The 23,775-nt window shown below is 42.3% G+C and overlaps 2 protein-coding genes across 2 annotated transcripts in view; one reads left to right on the forward strand and one right to left on the reverse strand.

Moving 5' to 3' along the window:
• Positions 1 to 5,515, reverse strand: part of LOC124804725 (PIH1 domain-containing protein 1-like) — a 66,343-nt gene extending 60,828 nt beyond the window's left edge. Inside the window, exon 1 of the mRNA XM_047265007.1 lies at positions 5,154 to 5,515. Within this exon, the coding sequence (XP_047120963.1) occupies positions 5,154 to 5,219 (66 nt within the window). The 5' untranslated portion in view covers positions 5,220 to 5,515. The remainder of the gene's footprint in view (positions 1 to 5,153) is intronic.
• Positions 5,516 to 5,557: 42 nt separating this feature from the next.
• LOC124709047 (conserved oligomeric Golgi complex subunit 1) overlaps positions 5,558 to 23,775 on the forward strand; it is a 169,493-nt gene continuing 151,275 nt past the window's right edge. The window contains exon 1 of the mRNA XM_047240693.1: positions 5,558 to 5,787. Within this exon, the coding sequence (XP_047096649.1) occupies positions 5,651 to 5,787 (137 nt within the window). The 5' untranslated portion in view covers positions 5,558 to 5,650. The remainder of the gene's footprint in view (positions 5,788 to 23,775) is intronic.

Raw genomic sequence — 23,775 nt, forward strand, 5'->3', positions numbered from 1 at the left:
TAGCTTACTGCAGCTCCAAAGGGAGGGCACTGAAGTTGCCCAAAATGAGGATGGAAGGGAGGAGCTGAGAAATCAGTGGAAACAACTTGGTCTGACCTCAATCAGAAAGGTGATACACATGATAAAATCCAGAGATATTCTCACAAATATAGCCACAAACTCCAAAGTTGTATTGACTGGCATGTGTTCACTGTAGACAGAGTCCAGAACGTAAGCACAAACTTTGTCTAATGCTCTGTCATAGTCAGCTTGATTCTTAACCACCCTGTGATGCATAGCATCCTCTACAGTGGACAGCTCTTAATGGTCCGTTCTTTGGCATTTTCAATCAGTCCTGAGCCTGCAAATGCACCCAGTCCACTGCAGTGAGCACTCCCTACTAGTGTTGTGCACTGCATGCATTTGCAGCCTCATGGCTGAAAACGCTAGAAGTGACAATTAAAAGTTGTCCATTGCAGTGAAAATCATGTACTACAGGGTTAAAATAGCCCCGACAAAGAGTAGAGGTTTGCAATACTGGGAGCCAAGTTTCCTGGCGGGTATTGCAGAAAGCTGGGGAAATGTATAAGTGACATCGTCATAGCTCAACCAGCTGGTGGAAAAAACTGCTACAGTTCCACTGGAGAATCACATTATTTCCTGCTACCACCAGCTGTGAGGATATGGCATCAATACATGTTGGTTCTGAAGAAGTTTATGTGGGAGGATGCGGTGCCACAGGGGCCACCAGAACTTCCACCTTGGGTACAGAGTTGGAACATGCAGGATCTGGTGGCATGAGTGCCATCGGAGCCTCCTTCATTCTGGAGGTGTTCTTTTTGTCCCTCTTCTCCATTCATGATTTTCATCTGTCAGCCCTAGTTTTAAGGACAGAGGAGGAACGCAAAAGCCTATGCCCGGCAACCCATAACTCTTGTATCCAGTTGCAGACATGCTGAATCTTGGAAGGGGAGAATCCCAAGGGATCCTTCTTGGTGAAAGACAATGGATATGGGTGTTGCTTCTGTGGCTGAGGGTTGGGGATTGACATCCCCAGTGGATGGGGAGTCAATGCTCCTGAAGTAAGCATTGCGCAAACAGTAGGAGGGGGGCCTCAACCACTGTGGGAGCGAGTGTAGTTGAGTGGCACTAAGGCCCCAGTGTGAAAGGCATGAACAGTGAGGCTACTGTCACTAGAGAAAATGACACTGTCTTAACCAAAGCAAACGTTATCATACATACATACATACATACAGACACTCATACCACTTCTTGGACTCCTGATACACAAGTTGGTCAAGGGTCTTGGATTTTCTTCTCTCTTTGGAAGACAGTAGAGTCCAGTCAACACAGGGAATGGTGCTTTCTGCAGTGGACAAAGATGGTGGAAGAGCACAAGGAGCACCTGTGTGCAACTGAAGTTCACAATAAATACAGGTGGGGCTGGCAACACAGCAAGACGGCATGCCCGAATCTCAAGCATTTGAAGTATTGCATGGAAGGGGGAACATACGGTTTCGTATCACATCAACAGACCATTATTTGACTTTTGTTGGCAATGAGTCACCTTTGAAGGCCAAGATGAAGGCCCAAGTTTCAACCCTATTGCTTTTTTGTCCCTACTGGACACAATGGACAAAATGCACACTCCATTGTTTCAAACTGGCATTAAAATCTTACTTTATATCTGCCGAGAAAGCTGTGTTAGCACAGCCATCAGTATGGAGGAGTTTGATTTGTTTGATTGTGGATCATTCATCCCGATGCCACTCACTCTGATCGGAGGCTCTCCCCATGGACACCACCTCGTCACAGCAAAATGTATATGGCATAGTAACTGTTGCGAGACGTCCCAGTGTCTCAAAATGGACAGGCACCTACTCCTCAGCAAACATGGGTAGGTTACAGCTGAGGCATCAGCAGTGTGATCCCTACACTGACAGGGGACTACAACTGTGTGAGTACACGATGAGCCCCACCTTCATCTCCCCACTCCCACAATGTATTAGCTACTCTGTTGGATTAATATAAATCCACCCTAACAGTAAGGGCAGAAGTTCATAGTGCATTTTGGACAATTATGCACCATGTAAGGTGTCCTCCATATAGCCTACACTTTGGTGAAATTTAGAAAAGTGGAGGTCAAACCATACATGGGGACCATAAGTAATAAAACCAAAAAGATTGAGGGGAAGGTTGTGAAATGAGCTAAAACTGATGGGTGACCTAATAATAGCAGAGTTGTCAATATAAAGACTTCTTTTAGAAACTTCTTATGACATGGGTCTATCCTAGCTGGAGGAAAACAGTGCAACTGCACCTCATGAGGTGTGAAAAAGGAGGAAGAGAGTATTAACCTTTTGCATGCAGCTAGTATAGCAGACAAACATGGGACAGCCATGTAGCTTTTTACCAAAGAGAAGTACCAAAAATCAGGGCTGTGCAATGACACCCAAAAACTGGGTACCCGAGTAGAGTTCTGGGTTGGGATGGATCGCAGCATGACAACAGAAACGCACAACTCATGTTTTTGCAGGAGAGAACTGGAAGCCAAGGTGAGGTGTCACCCAAAGGCCCTTTGGATGGCACCTTGGAGCTGACATCCAGTCAAGGCTACAGATTGGGAGCTACACCAAGTACAAGTTACCAACCTACATCATAGGGGTGACAACAGATTCCATGGAGGTCACTGTCTGATGCATGTGATGAAGATTGTAATGCTCAGTGAAGAACCCTGCAGGGCACTGTTCTCTTGGACACATGGAGAGTCTAGTCGTGTATCAACTCTAACTCGAAACAATCATTTGGAAAAGAGGTGGGGGGACTGATGAATAAGAATCAGTAAGGTGTTTCAAAAACCACAGTCATGGAGGTAAGTAAATGTGATATCAAAAAAGACTGCAACAAGGATTGGCATTTAGAAAAATGCCTGTTTCCAACTTAACCAGATGGTTGGTTGTGGATCATCCCTTTCATAAACCACACTGATAGGGGGGCAAATGTTTCCAATTTAACCAGATGGTCAGCTGTGGATTGTCGCTTCCGGAAACCAAACTGAATAAGGAGTCAAATGGTAGCGTGATTTAAGAAACCAGCATAATTGTTGAGCTACCATCAAAGGGAGATGGGGGGGGGGGGTTGTCAGATTGTGGTGGGCATGTAAAGGTAAATAAGTGCCCTGCCTGGAGGCAAATAAATAATACAAATTGCTGGGGTCATTCACACTTGCACTGCTACTGCTTGAAACATGGTATAAAAGGGAATTCACTCACTCACAACATTTGTGCAAACTAGTGTACAGGCCAGTATGGTACCTAAAGAATGCATGGAGAATGGTCATTGGTAAGGTGTGTTTTGTTGAGAGCTACACAAACTGCAGAACAAGAGGGAATTAGTTGTTTTAGTTCTCGCAGGTGACAGTAATATCCATTCCAGTTCGATTGGATCCTCATGTTGAGGGAATCCTGGTCAGAGATGAAGGGGCCAGGAGGACGGTCAAGTTCCAGGATCATTGTCCATCACTGGTGTGGGTGCAACATCCAAATGTCAGTTCAGAGTCCAACCACGTGGGGGATCTGATGCTTCTGGGATCCCTCGAGTAACCTTCTCACAGATTCCGTATTTTCTCTTTCACAATTTTAGGCTGTCAAGATTCTTGTGACGGTTTATCTGTTGTAAATGTAGGAACAAAAGAAGAATGGCCAGCCATGGAACCCACAATTTGTGGCTCCTTCAGCTACTGGCTGGGGTCAGGTAATTGGTTGGTGGTTTTTCAGACAGAGGGTTCTCAAAAGTTCCCCAGGGTCAAGAAGTTTATTTGTGTGACCAGGGGTAACAATCAACAGAGTAATGACCTGGCCACAATAGTCACCAAAGTTGACGTCAGTGAGACAGGATATGCCAATTATAAAGTCAGTGGTGTCAATTATACGACATGTTGGACCAAATAAAGACAAAATTTTGTATGTTTGGTAGTATTTGGGCTCGATAACACAGTGAATACATTTGTAAGAAAGTTCATAATTCACTAATTTTCTGACACCCAAACAGAGAATCCACTAACAAATGCTGATGTTTCCAGAGCCTTTTACTCACTACCTATCCAGTGACAAAATATGGTGATATCTGAGATGACAAAATTTTTCTGCAGGTTAGAAGAGAGATCATGCCATGGACATTGCTTTGTGATCTCCATTTATGCCGTTTTGACTTTCTGCACAAAGTGCTGCCAGGAGAGCGAGTTACAGAACTGTAGTTCTATTAGGCTGGGAACAAGGGTTCCAGACTTAAGGAACATTTTTTTGTCTCTCCTGGTACAAAGAAAAAAAAACATTAAGAATATGGATCTAGTATCTATGCCAAGTTACAATTGGAGCTGAAACTTGGCAGAGGTTCATGCAAGTCTGTTGGGCACATTTTGTATAAATTTCAACAAAATTGGTGGTGGTGGAACTAGGACCCCTAGGTCATTTTACCTGAAATGATACATGGAATAGTTGAGGCTACAGTCCAAATTGCTCCCAACACTCTCAGTATTCATTGTGCGGTCTCACTTGCAAAGATATTTTTCCAGAGAGCGTAATCACGGGTGACATTGCTAGCCCTGCACTTGAATTACAATTGCTAAGTTACAAATGGTTATGTGGTTATGTGGTATTCATTACTGAAGGGCTTTTGTATTAGTTTGGACTCAAAACTCCGAAGTCTTATCCCTAGCAATAGGATCTTCCCAGTCATTATTAACCCTCTGATAACTACTAGCCTTAACTTGCACCTTTTTATCTGTCTTGTTTGTGTTCCTGGAATTCTTTTGGTCGTCTGCACTCTCTTGCCTACAGTCTCTAAAGCAGTGAAGCTGTTAGAAACATACAAACTAAAGGTAGAAGCCTTGTAGCATAGTTAAAACCTCTTGCCTGATTTGATTATCTATCCTTTTCTTAACCTTAGCTGTCAACTACAGTTCTCACCTAGCCTAATTTTGCAGAACATTAGGAAGTGTCTCCTGTTTAATATTATCATAATTCTGATTATGACACGCATATTGACTTACAGTTTTACGATCAACTGCTCCTTCTCCATACTTGAGGAGCGGTAAACACTATCATAGTAACGCCAAAGGCATCTCTATAAAAGGTTGTTGTTTCACAGCACTGCAATAGTAAACATGTTCTTACCTCTACCAACAGTCGTTTTTCTAAAAGAGAACTGTCGACATCCAGGAACACAGATTTCTTCGACATTTTGGACAATCAGACGATATACACTCAGTTTTCTGAACAAATGTCACAAATCATAACGCTGCGTTTAATATCCACATTCCACACAAACCTTCATGGCATACACGCCGGGTGGCTATTCTACACATCAAAGATGACTCTTACGACCAGCTCCACCGGCTATCATACGACATTGTATTTTGTGGCTTGGAAGTGTTTCCCGTAAGAAGAAAATCCTCATACAGTTATATAAATGAAAACATTTTCAACCGGTTCGATTAAGAAGTGTAAGGCAATTAATGGGCGTGAATAGTGACCTTTATAACATCTCTGGGTATCACTTTGTTTACAAATAATCTTTGAAATTCTACCGTGGCTGTCTTGCTGATCAGTGTGTGGCAGAGGGCGTGTAGGTGTTTGTTTTTGACAATAGTTAGAACAACATTACTGTACAAATGCCGGTAAGCAATCTGTTGGAATTAAATCCTGATAAACTATTTGAAGAGCATTCAATTTCCGAAATTCAAGAGATCCAGAAAAAGCTGCAAACTGAAATTGATCGAAAACGAGAAGAACTGCGAACTATGGTTGGGTAAGTGTCTACTTGCTTGCGCACATCGGTTGTAATCCATTCGCTGTCAGCTATCTGTCGTTGTCGTAGGCTGTGAGCAAAGATCTTAATTATATTTTGTAGACATGTTTACAGGGATATGTTAAGTTGTTATTTTGTATTTGCGTGTGCATTAACAAGACTTGACTGCCCTGTAAATTATCTTTGTTATTTGGTACATATTTAAATTCTTTAAAAAAAAAGAGATTTTCATTCTTGTTGGATATTGTTAAGCAGTGATTCTGTGAATTTCTATTTCTCTCGTTAATGTAGGTACCCATCGCTCTCCGTTGTAGGATCAAACTTCAGAGCTCATCTGATGCAAAGTTCTAGAGAATTAAAGGTTCCGTGGTGTCCATATGCAAACTAGCATTATTGCTAATACGAAATATAGAATTCTGAAATATTTCGTGTCGGTGGTTAAGCTATATTTCTTTCCGTTGATGTATTGATAGTTGAGGGATGTGAAGTTCTATTTTCAGTGTATAAGATAGAAGTGTAGATTCAGAGAAGAGGTTGCAAGAAGACTATAAGAGTCCTTACATACCTTAGTTTGAAAGTAGGGAAAATACGATATGCATGTCGCCGTTATGAACCAGGCTATGTTATGATGAGTGAGAAACTAATAGATTCCTTTTTACAGCTCGTTTGTTGTATGATTATCGCTATATTTAGGATGCGTCATTAAGAGAACACGTACAGGGTCAGAACAATCGTGAATGGAGGAAGCCCTCATTTGAGTGTTGCGTTTGTAGCCTTACATAAATATTTCACCAAAACGTCTTCACAAAATATAGGCCTACCATCTACATGTTATTGTCCATAATATCTTGAATCACATTATCATTGATAGTGATACTCATTACTCACCACAGCCCATGTCTCAGACTAAACAGAAGTTTTCTTAACCAGCATTTCCTGCCATAACCTCTGGTAGATTCAGTCTGAAACTCAGATATATCAATACTTCATTTTGCTTTTCATAAGGAAGTATCCATCTGATTGCAGGCAGCTTGTTCTTGGAGATGGCAGTATAGATTCATCTTAGATATTTAATATAAATGTTTGAAAATTGTGTGTTAACAACTAATCCTGTTAGCATGAGGGGAAAGATATTCTTGTATTTACTGAAATACAAAGTTGTTTTAAAAATGCTGCGAATTGATCAAAGTTGATTAAGAGGGAAGGTGTGATGTGAAAGCATTGGAAAATTTATTTATTTTTGTGCATGTCCAGCACATGGAATTATTAAAGTAGTGGTAGAACATTAATAATTTCATACAAAGTATCAGTGACAGAGAAAATTCCGTAAGATAACAATAAAGATACGAGGATTAATACGTGCAATACTAATTTATAAATAGAAAGAAAGGTAAAAAACAAACAGCAAGATATTTCTCTGCATATTATGTAGGGAGCTCAGTAACTGGCAGTTTTGACTGCTGTTTTGTTAACTGCAGCAAGATACATGCAGCAAGGTACATGTATCTGGCAGGCTCCTGCAGATTAGCAGATGTTTTTGGTCCTGCAGGTCACCACATCGGCAGATATCCTAACACTGCTGAAGCCCCAGTTCCTGAGGTTGACTTTGTTTCATGACATGCTAATTCTGAGAGTGTTCAGTGTCTCTATTTCTCATAAGGCAGTTGTGAGTCTCCAGCTGACTCCTCTTTGACTTTCATTCGGTGTGCCCAGGTAAGGAATCTCAGGAAGTTGTTGAAGATGAAGGGGTTACCCTAGTTGCCTCCATGAAGCTCTTTCTTGATCTGAGTCATGGTCTTTGAGGCTCATGCCCCAATTAGTGATGTCCATGATCAGGTTTGTGTTTCTTTTTCTGTACTTCTGGAACTTCTTTCCTATAAATACTTAGTGCTGCTGCTCCCATAATTTGGTACAGTTTACTGTCAGATGTTGCTTGTAGACAGTCTGTTTTACAATATGTCCAGTCTTATTAAAAGGTTGATCAACTTGTTTGGTGTGTACAGAAGTTTGCTAAACTGGTGCAGAATACTCTGCTGCAGAGAAACACAGTGCCAGGACAGATGTTCGCAGCACTTTTAGTTGAAAGTGCAGTGGTTCCTGTACCATTACAGATGACATTGTTTGTTTTAAATACTTAAGGCTTTATTTCTTCTCAGTGGGCTGTGAATGTAAGGTAATAGTCCTCCTTTACTCCAAGGTCCTAGTGGAATAGTTGTTCTCCTCTCCAAGAGGTGATCAGTTTTCTTTTAGCTTCTCTGTTTCTTAGATCAAATGCACAAATATATTTCTTTTCAGCATTTGGCCTCAAATGGTTATCATCACAATACTTTGCCAGGTCTTTAGGAGTTTTGTCAGCTTTATCTTCACTTCCTCAGAGATTTTACCTTAGGCAAAAAGAGATGTATCATTAGCATATATAAATGTGTTAGTTCCAGAGCTAATTTGTTGGTCATTTGTGTACATGTCATAGAACAGTTGGGACGTCACACTTCCTTGAGGGAGACCATTTTTCTGAATCCTCCACCAACTTTTCATGTTTTTTGGTGGGAAAAAGTTTCTCCAGTTTTGCAGCAAACATGGGATGAACTATGTTAATTGGTAATCCTTTGTGATTGGATACAGTTCTCTAACCAGCTTTTTATGACTGACCATATCATAAGCTGCTGTGACGTCATTGAAAGCCACACCTGTCACTTGACCTCTTTCATACACATCCTGAATGTGTTGGACCAAATTAAGGATACATCCATAGCAAGATTTTCCTGGGCAAAAGTCCAACTGTTCTTTTATGAAACCTGTGTTGACTTATTATTATATTCAATTTAGAACCAGCCTTTCCAATAGTATACAAATGGCAAAGAAGTGAAACTGGATGAAGTTTTTAAGTTCTGTTAGCACTTTGCCAGGCTTAAGAAGTGCTAATCATTTGACTTCATGGCAGATCCTTAGGAATTTGCGATTTTGAAATATAGCTGTTTTGTAGCAGCACCAAACATTTTGATTTACTTTGTTCGTAGTTCATTTAGGCCTGCTTTCTCATTAGCATGTGTGAGGAGTTTGGAGTTGTTAGAACTTCCCTTAGTCTTACCTTTCAGAAGCAACTGATGGTCAGAAGTTACCTTTGAGAAATCAGGAGGAACAGTGGCTGGGTTATCGTTGAAGATCTGCAATAACTTGCATACCTTTCGGCACTAATTTTTCAGCTCTAGATTTGACAGGAGGCCACACCTCTCCTCTTCTTGCCAGTGAGATATTGGTGTTTAAAATTTTTTAAATTTTTTGCTATTCAAGGATTTGAACAAGCTACCTGTAGTTAGTCTTAGTACATTTCTTGGATCATCACTGCAGTGCATACCGGGGGTGGTCAAAAATATGAAAACACAACACATTACCATACCTAAATGGGTAGTAATCTGTTGACATGCAAAACAGCTTCCAGTCGTCTGAGAATGGATAAATACAGTTCCTGTATGGTTTTTAAAGAATCTTGTAGGCCTACCATTCTTCCTGCTAAATAGGAACAAGTTCAGGTAAAAATGATGCAGGTGGATAGTGGTCACACACACTTCTCTCCAAAGTAGACCACAAAGATTCGTTCATACTTGTGCTCACAAAATCAGTTCTGGATGACGCGAGCTGTGTGAATAGGGGCCCTGTCATATTGGAACATAGCATCACCATTGGGGAACGATCACTGTATCGTGGGATGGCCTGATCAGCTGAAATGATCGCATAATTCTTGGCTATAGCGTGACTTCTAATAGTAAGCGGGGCCCGTGAAATACCACAATATACTTGCCCAGATCATCACAAAACCACCTCCTTGTTTCACTCTAGAGGTGTAAACTCAGCCAGAAGTTTGAAACTGAGTGAAACAACTCATCCGACCAAATGACATTCTTCCATTGCTCCATAGTCCAGGTTTTATGGCTTCAGCACCATGTTTTCCTGCTACATGCATTTGCGTTACCGGTAAGGCCTACTGATGACTGGTTTTGGAGTTCCACCTCACTCTGCAATTCCCACTTTATGGAGCTGTGTTTGTGATATTTTTGTGCTGACAGGGTTCATGAGTGGAACATTCAGTTCTGCAGTGACTTTTGTACCCGTTGTCCCCTTATTATTTGTCAAAATCCTCTTCAATAACTCTGTCACAGTCACTCAACATCCAATTTTGTTCTCATTGTGACTTAACAGATGATGTTTTACCACTTTCCTTGTAAGTTTTACAAATCTTCAGTACAGTGGCTCTTGAAACACTAAACACTTTGTCTAACCTGGTTACTGAAGCACCCACCATACAAGCACCAGCAGCTTGCCTACATTCAAACGCACTGAACTGTGATAGAATGCGCTCACAGCTACACAGAACACCTTTCTCACCACAGCTGACTCTCGCAATGTGTTGAGGATATTGCAACAGTGCCATTTGTTGTCAAATACAACAGTCTAGCTTGCAGGCTTCGGTAACATCTGCGTTTATGTACAAGCAAGCATTTATTGTGTTCACGTCTAATTCCATTGGGAAGTGTATGCACCATGACCGTATTATTGTCAATATGTTTTGGATAAATTATCCAGAGTCTATTGATTTAGCATGTTGTTTCCATGTTTTGTCCCCCCCCCCCCCCAACCTCTCTCTCTCTCTCTCTCTCTCTCTCTCTCTCTCTCTCTCTCTCTCTCTCTCTCTCTCTCACACACACACACACACACACACACACACACACACACACACACACACACACACCCTCTTTTTTGTGAGGGGGTTGGGGGGGGGGGGGGGCAGATAGCAGGAAATAATAAATCTTTCTGCATTCTGACTATTTGCACACATGGTTTTTACTTATATGTTCATTGTTGAGAAAAACGACTCGTGCAAATATTATTTATTTGAGAATTGTTCTGTATGGAAGGAAACACTGACAGTAGACAAAATCATTCTTAATTTTTACCACTGACCATAATTTTATGGAGAAATGATCAAGTATTTTATGAATACTTAATCTGATCCTTCCTGCGCAAGAGTCAGAGCTTCTCATGACTAGTGCTGTTGAGTTTATTCCATAATATTGCTGTACAAACGTTACTGTTTCCAAAATGTGACTCATTGTTATAAGCAAACTTCACAAGAAAGTAAATCTAGTGTGAGGCATTTGTTCATATACATAGTTACTTAAACAGTTGATTTCAATGAGTTTGAATTGAGTTGGTAATGCACACCACGCAGTATTCATATTGCAGACTTTTGTGCAATGAATACTTCGAATTTTCATTTAAAATTGTCGAAGGGTTTTATTTCGCATGACAGCTATGAATGAAAGCATACTGGCTAACTTCGAAATTTTTATTGCATAAAATCAACAACCATAAGTAATGCAAAATTTCCTTACATAAATTGTGTAAAATGAAAGATCTAGTATATTAGGTGATTTGCAATTGAAATGCTTATCAGCATACAGAAATTTTGGATCTTTGGTTTAACATGGTGTGTGTTTCCTGTCATGTAACATTATTGCTGAAGTAACACAGTGCCTTATAAAGTATCGTATAAAATAATTTCTGATGACATTAAGTGGTTCATTTACAGAAATTGACTCAATAATTTTAGTGAAAATTTCATTAACCTCTGTAGAAGCTAGAACATGTTTGGAGCACTTCATTAGGATGTGTCCACCTGTAATGAAATGATGTATTTCTACTTAGTCATGATAAAATAGACTACCATTTATATACAAGAACAGGATGAGGCCCAGCAGAAATCATTGCAGCATGCAGGTAGTAGTCTATATAGGGTCAAAAAGTGATTTATTATGTAATTGAAGGAGTTGCCTAATAATGGCTATTAATTAAATGTGAAGAAAGCTGGTTACTAATTGTTCATTGTAATAGGCCTAAAAGTTATGCTTCTCCAAACAAATGTTGTGATTCCTGCAGTCAAATACCCTAGAGTAACCATTTTAATAAACTTTAGGAAATTGAAGGACAAGATTGTGTCATATTCTTCAATCAGTTAAAATTTTTACCCACCTTCTGCGTACTTCCCAACCCCAACCATCATGGCCATCCCATAGTAGATGGCTTCAGAAACTTTCACTGAAAACATCTCGGCTGTAGATGTCCAGCACCTCTAATCTATCACACAGAATTTCCTGTTCCTGGAACATCTTAAATCCATTTCCATCCCTCTTTCTCCTGGAACTCTCTTTGTCACTACTGGTATGACCTCACTGTGTACAAACGTCCCTCATAAGCACAACCTCTGTTGTAGAACACTGTCCCTCCACCTGTCTCCCTGAAAACTTGTTTGTTGCCACCATAACCAATTTAATTCTTACCTATGACTACTTCACCATTAAGAGCCAGACCTACAAAATAATCAAGGATTCTCTTATAGGAACCAGGATTGTTGTATTCTGTACCAACTTTTTCATGGGCTACATTGAAGAGGCATTCCTCAAGATCCAGAAACTGGGTCTCCTGGCTTGGTTCAAACTTATAGATGGCATCTTTGTGGTCTGGACTCGTGGAGGAGAGCAGCTCCACTTCTTACAACAACTTAACTTGTTTTCTATACTCATATGCACTTGCTCATTTTCCAGATCCAAAGCCTCCTTTCTTGATAGGGATCTCTTCCTCACTGAAGCCCGCAACCAAACCTCAGTCTGCATAAAAACAAATAGTAAGCAACAATACCTGTACTTTGACAGATGTTGCCCCTTCCACATAAACATTTCCATCCATGTAGCTTAGGAATCTGTTACAAATGTGGGAAATATGGAAGCGCCCGATCCCGCCCGTCTGCTTTGACCCATGACGTCACAAATATGGCGCAAATGACCATAAACCACGATTCCAATATGGCGCATATAAAGTTGGTACGTACACATTATGAGGACGAAAATACATCGAAAACACACACACACACACACACACACACACACACACACACACACACACACTCTTTCCACAAAAAGCCTAATGACACTAACAGGCCAAGCACAGGAAATGGGATGTTTTTAGGTGGGGGCTCCACAAATTGAGACACCCACCCCCATACAAAACCACCAAAACGACAAATAAAAACCGACATCACAAAACTCCCCAAATACCACTAAAAACAATAGCATCTGGAATCGAACACTTCCCTTGACCTATATAGCTCAACAGCAGCTCCTGATCCCATAAATTAGGATCAAACACTTCCCTTGGCCTATATAGCTCAAAAACATCACCCAATACCAATATCAACATACACAGCCACACATTGACCTGCACACTGTTGATTCTATCCATCATATCCATTCCTGAACAAAAACAACAACCGATTAATTTTACTAAAATTACCACACAATGTACAGCGAACAACACTAAATTATCCTTCACACCAAATTGTTAACTCACTGAAACAAATTCCACTACAAATACGGCTGACACTCGAACAATTCTGGATAATGAGCAAAAGCAAACTGAGCCCATTACACCACACAAATGAAAACCCTGAACATACCACCAGAGAGCACAACAAACCACAACACGACGACATCTACAAACACGCCACACTCACAAACCAAACTCCGCGCCATCATGACGTCACACACGACAACAGTCACGGGTCAAAGCCGATGCGTGGGATCGGATGCTTCTGTCAACCCCAAATGTGTTTGCTACACACGCAATCTTTCAACATTTATACCAATAACTGCTCCCTGACTTTTCTGTCTCACAACTATCCCATAGCACTTATTCACAAGCAAATTCCTTGGGGCAGTGTCTTCCTCTTCCTAGTACTTCTGAAAGCTAGGATATACTTTTTTGTGTGTGTGTTTCAGCACTACTAAAAGTTCCCTCTTCTTAAGGTATGCCCCTGAGAGGGAAGAACTGATGAACATGAGAGATTCTGTGATGACTCACAGTGACATGAAATAAAATTTGTTGTAGTGGCAGGTGATATGAATGCAGAGTGAGAAATGATATCATCACTGATATAGTGGTATGTTTTGGAGAACCATGTATAAATCAACATTTGCTACAGTGTGCTTTGTGTAGACGTGTCCAACAATAGTTTACTTTTTTTCTTTTGCTGTAATTTATATATGAGTAATACATGCCGTATTTGATGATGTATAATGTCTAGTTACAGAGTATTCAAACCAATGTACAACTGAGTCATAAACTGTCATAACGTCAAGTTGAACACATATATTTCAAAATGACCCAACACATGTAAGCCACCGAGCAAGTTGACCAAGCAAGACATGGGAACACGATAACATTCAAATGAACACTGAGTCCAAGTCTAGCGGGCGCTGGCTGGCTGGCCGCTTAAATGGCGTGGCTGCTGCATGGCTGACAGACAGCGCCGCATGTAGAGGACAGGCGTAATTGTGCGGCGGCACTTTGAATGATCGGCGAGTCACAACACTTTTCCCCTCTTTGAAATTTTTGCGCTGGTCTTGATGGAGGTGGCCTGTAGATTGTTAACGTCCATAGGCGTTGTTTGACTGGCTGTAAAGTCTCGAGGAGGAGGCTTCCCGTACGGACGAAAGTGTCCCCGATGATAACGAGTTGAGATGACAGGAGACATAAGGGGCGAATCAGCTGGGGCCCCATGCTCCAATCTGCCCGTTGCGGCAAGTCCGGTTGATATAACAGGAGACATGGGCGATGTGTCGGCATCCATAGGAGAAGGAGGCGAGTAGAGTTGCTCCGACAGATGATGGTCATCCGGTTCCTGCATGGGCATGTCTCCTGGTGGCGTCCATTCGTGTACTGCCACCGAGATGATGGTGAGAGGGCTGCGTTGTGAGTAATGAAAGATGCCAAGATCCTGAGCGTCAGGTAGAGCCGAAGGTGGTGTAGCGGCATTCGGAACAGGCGTTGTCGGCACACGAGGCCGAAGCTGGTCCGAATGACGCAGTGCAACACCTGTGTCCGTCTGGATTTCATACAGGCATCTGCCACGGTGTCGTAAATTGCGGCCCGGACTCCATTTTGGCTGCCTGCCATATCCCCGTACAAGGTTGTCAGCGGTGAACTGGCCAAGCAAAGGCACCCGCGGCCGTGAGGTGGAAGGCCGCAGAAGATGAAGTAGCGTGCGGGGCTGTCGGCCATGTAAGAGCTCAGACGGGCTGTGGTCGCCTATGGGGGTGAAACGGTAAGAAGCCAGAAATTGGAGAAGCACATAATCAGCAGCAGAAGAAGTCAGGAGTTTCCTCCTCTGAGCCTTAAATGTGCAGACCATTTGTTCAGCCTCACCATTTGATTGTCAATGGAACGGAGGGGCCGTGACATGCATGATGCCATGACGAGCACAAAAATCTGCAAATTTGGAAGAGGCAAATTGCGGATCATTATCAGTAACAAGAGTAGAGGGAAGGCCTTCCAAAGAAAAAATGTGGGCGAGAGCTTGTGTGGTTGCCGCGGTGGTAGGTGATGCGCAACGGACAACGAAAGGAAAGTTAGAATAGACGTCAATTACGAGTAGCCAATAAGTACCTAAAAAAGGTCCCCCAAAGTCAGCATGAATGCGCTCCCAGGGCGTCTCAGGCGAAGGCCACGGTGACAAAGATGACTTTGGGGCGGCGGCGGCCGTGACGCACAAGGGTCGCAGGCAGCAACCATGTGTGCTATTTCAGAGTCGATGCCAGGCCAGTGCACATGACGGCGTGCCAGAGATTTTGTGCGAGAGACACCCCAGTGCCCTTGGTGAAGGAGGCACAAGACCAAAACACGCAAAGATGCAGGTACCACAACACGCGGCGAATCATTTTCAGTGAAAAGGAGGATAACACCATCCCTAGCTGTGAGGTGGTAGCGCAAAGCATAGTAGTTCCGCAATGTATTAGAAGTCTTAGCGGACGGACGATCTGGCCAACCCACCTGAATACAGCGTAAAACCCGGGAGAGGGTAGGGTCAGAAGCTGTAGCAGCCGCCAGCCGATCCCCGGTGATGGGGAATCCGTCCACAACTCGCTGCTCGGCAACATCATGGTGGAAACACAAAAGTTCGTCCCTATCGAATGCCAGATCAGGACCCATGGTAAGGCGAGACAGTGCATCAGCATTCGCATGTTGAGCCGTAGGCGGGAAATGAATCTCATTATTGAAACGAGGCAAGTAAAGAGCCCAACGCTGGAGGCGGTGTGCAGCCTTGTCGGGAAGTGACGTTGATGGATGGAACAAGGAAACAAGTGGTTTGTGATCCGTAACAAGATGAAATTTGGATCCATAGAGAAAAACACCAAACTTATGAAGAGCATAAATAATGGCCAAAGCTTCTTTTTGAATTTGAGAATACTTTTGCTGGGCGTCGGTGAGCGTTTTGGAGGCATAAGCAATGGGTTGTTCAGAACCGCCAGAAAAACGGTGCGCAAGGACTGCACCGACCCCGTATTGAGAGGTGTCCTTGGCAAGAACAAGATGTTGGCCATGTCGATAAGTAGCCAGGCACAGGACCTGTTGAAACAGGCCAACTGCTGGAGCATAGTCTTCAATTTCTGGAAAGCCGCATCGCATGATGCGGACCAGTGAAAAGGCACGTTTTTTTGCAACAGGCGATGCAACGGCTGAGCCACCGAAGCAGCAGATGGTAAAAACTTGTGGTAGTATGCTATTTTCCCCGAGAAGGCCTGCAGTTCCTTAACAGATGTAGGGCGAGGAAGGGCATTGATCGCAGCGACAGTTTGCTGAAGCGGACGAATACCATCCCGAGAGAGTTGAAACCCCAAGTACGTGATAGATGCTTGAAAAAATTGCGCTTTCTGAAGATTACACTTAAGACCGGCAGTCTGTAAGACATGAAAAAGTGTGCGGAGGTTCTGAAGATGTTCTTCAGTGGTGGAGCCAGTGACAACAATGTCATCCATGTAATTGATACGCCCAGGGACAGGGAGCAATAATTGTTCCAAGAATCACTGAAAGAGAGCAGGGGCACTGGCAACCCCGAATGGCAATCGTTGGTATTGATAGAGGCTGAAAGGCGTGTTAAGGACCAGAAACTGCCGGGAAGCAGCGTTGATGATAAGCTTCCGACAGGTCAATTTTAGAAAAATACTGGCCACCTGCAAGTTTAGTGAACAATTCTTCAGGTCAGGGCATAGGGTAAGTGTCGATGAGGCCTTGTGCATTTACAGTGGATTTAAAATCGCCACAAAGACAAATATCACCATTGGGCTTAGCAATAACAACGATAGGAGAGGACCACTCACTGGAAGTGACAGGAAGCAAGACCCCTGAAGTAGTGAGATGATCCAGCTCCTGTTTTACATGATCATGAAAGGCCACAGGAATGGGCCGAGCCCGAAAAAACTTAGGCCGAGCAGTGGGTTTGAGCGTGATATGAGCTTCAAAGTCATTTGCACAGCCTAACCCAGGAGAAAAAAGGGACGAAAATGTCGTCGACAAGGAATCCAATTGAGCATAGGGAATAGCATCAGAGACGATATTGACAGAGTCTTCTATGGAGAACCCAAATGCGAAAGGCATCGAAACCAAAAAGATTTTCTGCATTACTCTGGTCGATCACAAATATGGGAACAGTGCGAACGACGGATTTGTAAGATACCTCAGCATTAAATTGTCCCAAGAGAGAACTCTTCTGTTTATTGTACGTCCGTAATTGCCGAGTGACAGGTGATAGGAGTGGAGAACCCAACTGAAGATACATTTGAGAATTAATTATAGTGGCAGCAGAACCAGTATCCACCTGCATGCGAACATTCTGACCAAGGATTTGGACTGTGAGGAATAACTTCCCTGAAAGGGAAGAAGTGCAATTGACAGACGACACTGAAGCAGAATCAACGTCACGGTCATGAACATCATGTATGCGGTCGGATTTGCAAACGGAAGACACATGACCCTTCTTTTTGCAATTGTGACACACGGCCCAATGTTGGGGACAATCCTCGTGTGAATGTTTCATAAAACACCGTGGACATGAAGGAAGTTGCCAGGGGTTTTGCTGCAGTTTCTTAGAGGGTTGTTTACGGTTAGGCCGAGGTTGCGCGTGGGAGCGTACTGAGGCCACGTCGGACGGCGGGGACACGCCGCACGCATCGTCAACAGCGCACAGAGGTTGTATGTCCCTGCAGTCACCCCACGCCTCTATTTGCAGTCCAGCGGCGCGCGAAATGTCAAAATACTGCGCGATGGAGAGGACTTCATCAAGAGTCGGATTTGCCAACTGAAGGGCACGTTGCCTCACTTCTTTGTCGGGTGCCGACCGGATAATAGCATCCCGTGTCATGGAATCTGCGTAGGATTCTTTGTGAACGTCAGTAACAAACTGACACTCTCGACTGAGGCCGTGAAGCTCAGCAACCCAAGCGCGATAGAATTGATTCGGTTGTTTTTGACAACGCTAAAAGGCAACACGAGAGGCTACTACATGCGTTTGCTTATGAAAATAGACTGACAGAAGTGAGCACAAAGACGCAGGATCTTTCAAAGGAGCCAACTGCGACAACAATTGATACATTTGAGGTGAGGTGAAACCCATGAAAGGAACAGAGACTTACATGTTTGTTCGTCTGTGACATGAAATGCCAAGAAGTGCTGTCGAAGACGTTTTTCGTAATCAGACCAGTCTTCCGCCGTCTCGTCATAAGGAGGAAAAGGAGGCGTAGACAAAGACGAGAAACGGCCTGCATTGGATGCTGCGACGAAATCGCGAATCGCCGATGTGAGAAGTGTTTGCTGTTCAATGACTCCTTGCAATAGTTGCTCTAAAGTAGTCATGGAAACCTGTGGGTCAACGATGAAAAGAAAAAATCCACTACCCCGTCGCCAGTTGTTATAACATCAAGTTGAACACATGTATTTCAAAAAGGCACAACACATGTAAGCCACTGAGCAAGTTGACCAAGCAAGACATGTGAACACGATAATATTCAAATGAGCACTGAGTCCAAGTCTAGCGGCCGCTGGCTGGCTGACCGCTTAGGTGGTGCGGCTGCTGCGTGGCCGGCAGACAGCGCCGCATGTAGAGGACGCGCATAATTGTGCGGCGGCACTTTGAATAATCGGTGAGTCACAACATAAACACTGTAGAAGATAGTAAACAGAGAGCACACACCTAAATAAATTAGAATCCATGGAGAAGGCCGTAGTTCATATCAAAGATGGCACTGAGATAAAATTGTGACATTTCGCGAGCATTCATTGATAACAAATTAGCTGACCATCCCCATTCAGTCTGTGTGAGATCAATGTCTATGAATTTATGCTGGGTTTCTGAATCTCTCTTGCATCAGAGCACTAAAATGTATGGGAGGAGCGAAACTTCAGATTCAGCATACCATTGTAAGATGTGAGCCCTATCTTAGATGGGCAAGAAATGTGGTAGGAAATTGGAATTGTCCTGTTTGAAGAAACTGCCAATTTTTGACTGGAACTATATAGGGAAACTGTAGAAAACTTTAAGCAGGGTGGTTGAGTTGGAATGGATTTGGATTGGATTTGGATTGGATTTGAACCCAGCTTGTGAATACAGATAGGATACCTTAATCACTGTGCATTTTTTCTGTCAGTTTCAATGAAAAAAGATAGTCTAAAAAAAGGCACTGTTCTGGCACTAGCAAAATAAAGAAATTTCCCATTTACTGCTATGGCTGTTAATTATAGCAGGCTTCAATGTAATACATGGGGAATGAAGAGTTGTGTTATTGATGGAATGCAGTGCTGGCCAGTTTGCTTGATATTCCAAGAATATGCAACTTCAACTCAATACAGTTTGTAGAACATATTGTATTACCCATCAACTGTTCTTAATATAAGTGCAATGAAACTTCGTACCTTTTGTTGTGCAGAGATGTCAGTAGAAGTCTACCAGCATTTATTAAGTGTCAACATTAATTACCAAAGAATGCTACTCATACTACTATTTTACGCTACTATTTTGTAATTTGTAGTAACAAGATTTCTGTTTGAATTATGTAAAGTTGTTTTAATGATGGTGACCTCGGTGTGCCACACGTGCTTTCACAGAAACACTGATCCATATTTGTGTTATAAGCTTCCTGCCTTGTGAAAGTAGTATTTGTAGGAGGCAGGCTACTCTGAGCACCCCCTCTGAAGTGCCAAATTATATTGTTGTTGTTAGTAGTAGTAGTAGTAGTATTTGTTGTTGTTTCATTTATCTGTAGATCTCTCCTTTTACAAGGATATTGGATTTGGCTCGGTATTAAATTTTAAGAACAACAGAAATAAAGTAACTCACATAAACAAGCATTTAAAGACTTAAAGGTCTAGAATGTCAAGGATAGTACTGGTGGTCAGCTGTGGCCTTACAGTAGGAACCAACATGCCATTTGCCTTTAATACTTTCGGGAAATTGCGGAAAACCTAAATCAAGATGGCTGTATGAAGCTTGGAGTCTCCACCCTCCCAAACACAAAGCCAATATTTTTAAAACAGTGCTACCTCATTCAGTTTACTCTTAGTGTACAGCGCTGTTTTACATATAAGTTATTTAATAATTATTAAACGCTGATGCTACACAGCTGATTCCCTTTTCACTCCCAGTAACTGCACTTGCTACACACTTTGTTTCACAATGCTACACATACTGTCAGCTGATGTCAGCACCATTTTGTGCGCTGCAACTTTCCATTTGCTAGCCTGAAAAACTGAGCCAACATACCTCTATAATGAGAGAGAGGTTGAGCTCAGAAAGAGGATAAGTTGTTAGTATTATTCAAATCATAACTTTGGGAGTAAGTTTTTCCAGAAAAGGAAAAAAAGGAGAAAAAATGAAGTGTGAAAGTGTTATGTGTAATGTTAGATGTTTGTTATCATGCTTTATTATTGTGTAGTATATATTGGGTCATTCCATGCCAAGTGGTGTTGAGGTTCCCACATGACCATCACAAATGTTACTGAAGTTTTTTTACAATCCAAATGTTTCCAGTGTACATTGGTAAGCTTTACTTTCGCCAGTATAATACTTCCAGAGATATTAGTTGTTTGTTTGACCCCACAGTGCAACTATCAAAAGTGCACCCCTGAATTTTTGACAAATTTGAGGCATAATATCTCTGACAAGATTTGAAAGAAACAGAACTAGGCCATCTTGGTACTACTTTTTGGACTCACTTAAGTGAAATAATAAAAACATTTCTTGAGCAACTTTAATATGCTTAATTTGAAGCAAGGTCAGCCAAAAACTAGATGCTTGGGAAAAAATGTGAAGTTTAGCTTTTTATATCATCGGAAGTGATGCAAGATAAACCTGAATCTTTCCACATAATAACCTACCAATACAAGGTGTTCGAACATAAAGGTTGATTCTACATCTGTTTTTCAGTACTATACATATTGGGGACAAAGTTGACACCATATGTGAAAACTCCAAAACTATATTTAGTCCCTAAAAGGAATTTGGTATTTGTCAGCGGGTAGTACAGACATATGAAATTTTGTCATCATAAAATTCTACCAATTTTTCTAGATACATTGTCCGTGTATGAAATGCGCTCTATTTTTTTCCAGGTGGTCTTCATCAGATGTTGGTTGTGGTGTGGTCTTTTGTTTGAAGACGTGTTGAATTTGGTCACTACAAAAATTTTTCTGAAACATCCCTGTAGTGGCCCAATTCTGGTTTCAGGCTTTCTTTGTTGGGGATCACACAAGCTCTGTGGGACAGCATTTATGGCACTTCTTCCCTTTGTGATGGGTGATGACAGTTAGAGACATGAAGGTATTGGTCTGTGTGGGTTTTCTTCCTATAGATGCTGTGTCCCAGAGTTCCATCAGGTTTTCTTCATACCAGGATATCCAAGAATAGCAACTGACCGTTTTGCTCCACCACCATGGTGAACTGAATTTGGTTGTGGATAGAGTTCAGGTTCTGCAAGAAAACTTGAAGCTAATCTTTCTCATCAGATCAAATGACGAACACATTGAACATATCTGTAAAAGACTGTCAGATTTAATAGTGCTGAGCCTGCTGCCTCGTCTTCAAAATCTTCCGTGTTCATACTGCCCGCCACAGGTGACAGAGGATTACGCATGAGCACACAGTCAGTCTGTTCATAGTAGTGTCTGCCATAAAGAAAATATGTGGATGCAAACACAAAATTGAAATGTTTGGTGAATGAGGGCCCAAATATCTGTTCAATAAGTTCCAGTGACTCCTTGAGTGGAACCCTGGTGAAAAGTGATACAGCGTTGAAACTGACCATGAAATCTGAGCTGGCCAATCTGAACTTCCGTAGACGTTCTGCAAATTGAGCCAAGTTATTGATATGATACTCACATTTACCAACCAATGGACTCAAAACTAACATCTAGTGTTCCACATGCTGGTACATTGCCACTTGTATTGCACTCACTATTGGTCTCGGAAGTGTGTCCTTTTTGTGTATTCTTGGAAGCTTGTAGAGCCTAGGTGGTGCGGCAGCACATGGCCGAAGTTTCTTTGCTGTCTCTTCTGTAAAAGTACTTCAAAAGTTGAATCAACGTGCACTGCATCTGGCTGGTCAACATCTTGTAAGCTGCATTGTCTAGGAGTTTGTACAAGGTGCACAACTTTGCTTCCGCCGTTCGCCAATAGGTGGCAACAATGGCAAGTAGTGGTTGAAAGAAACAGATCACAGACGTCAGGCAGTTAGCTTGTACCTCGGTCAACATAAAAACCTCATTCAAACATTAATCTATTTGTGTCTGCATCGTAAAGGTGTTCTTTATTGAAAATGTCAGTTTACGAGCCTAGTTCTCGTCATTTGCCAGAGGTGTTACTGTTTTATTTCAATATGAAGAAAACAACTGAGTCTCATCGAATGCTAGTACATATGGTAAGGACGCTATTAGTGAAAGAACGTGTCATGAGCAGTTTCAATGCTTCAAGAACGGTGAATTTAACACCATAGACTGGCATAGTGGTGGAAGAGAGAATGTTTTTGAAGATGCAGAATTGGAGACATTGCCGACTGAAGACTTGCCTCAAACTCAAGAAGAATTGACATGATTAGTGGGAGTGACACAGCAAGCCATTTCAAAATGTCTCAAGGCTATGGGCATGATTCAGAAAGAAGGAACTTGGGTCCTGTGTGAGCTGAAACCAAGAGACATTGAACAGTGTTTGTGTGTTTGTGAACAGTTGCATCAGAGGCAAAAGCGGAAGGGATTTCTGCACCACATTGTGACCAAGGATGAAAAATGGGTTCATTACGATAACCCTAAATGCAAAAAATCACGGGGTATCCCAGCCATGTTTCCACGTTGATGGCCAAACCGAATATTCACGGCTCCAAGATCATGCTCTGCATTTGGTGGGACCAGCTCGGCGTCGTGTACTATGAGGTGTTAAAACCAAGTGAAACAATCACAGGTGCTCGTTATCGAACACAATTAATGTCTTTGAGCAGAGCATTAAAAGACAAACGGCCACAATACATCGAGAGGCATGATAAAGTGATTTTGCAGCATGACAACACTCGACCCCACGTTGAAAAAGAGGCCTAAACAAACTTGGAAACATTAAAATGGGAAGTCCTACCCCACCCGCCGTATTGTCGAGACATTGCTCCCTCTGACTATAACCTGTTTAGAACAATGGCACATGGCTTGGCTGAGCAACACTTCCGATCTCAAGAAGGAGTCACCAATTGGATCAGTTCGTGGATTGCTTCCAAAGATGAACAGTGTTTTCAACGCAGGATTCGTACACTGCCCGAAATGTTGGGAAAAAAATGACGGAAACAAAGTTGTGCACCTTGTACGTTTTCTTTTTGTATTCTGTGACTGTTAGTAAGACAGCTATGTTCCCCTTATCCACTGGAAGGATGAAGGTGGAGTGCAGACTGAGGACCACCACTCGACTCCTGAGTGCAAGCTACCCCCACCACCACAGCCGCACATTGTGCGGACCATACACGGGGTTGATGGAAGGGAGAGATGACCGATTTCACACCCATTGGTCCAGGATGTCAGTCACTAGGAGTCACCTGATTATGATGATGGCATGTTATCCCATTGAAAATGAATTCT

This window comes from Schistocerca piceifrons, chromosome 7 (assembly GCF_021461385.2).
Source record: "Schistocerca piceifrons isolate TAMUIC-IGC-003096 chromosome 7, iqSchPice1.1, whole genome shotgun sequence".
In the NCBI taxonomy this organism is placed as follows: Eukaryota; Metazoa; Arthropoda; class Insecta; order Orthoptera; family Acrididae; genus Schistocerca; species Schistocerca piceifrons.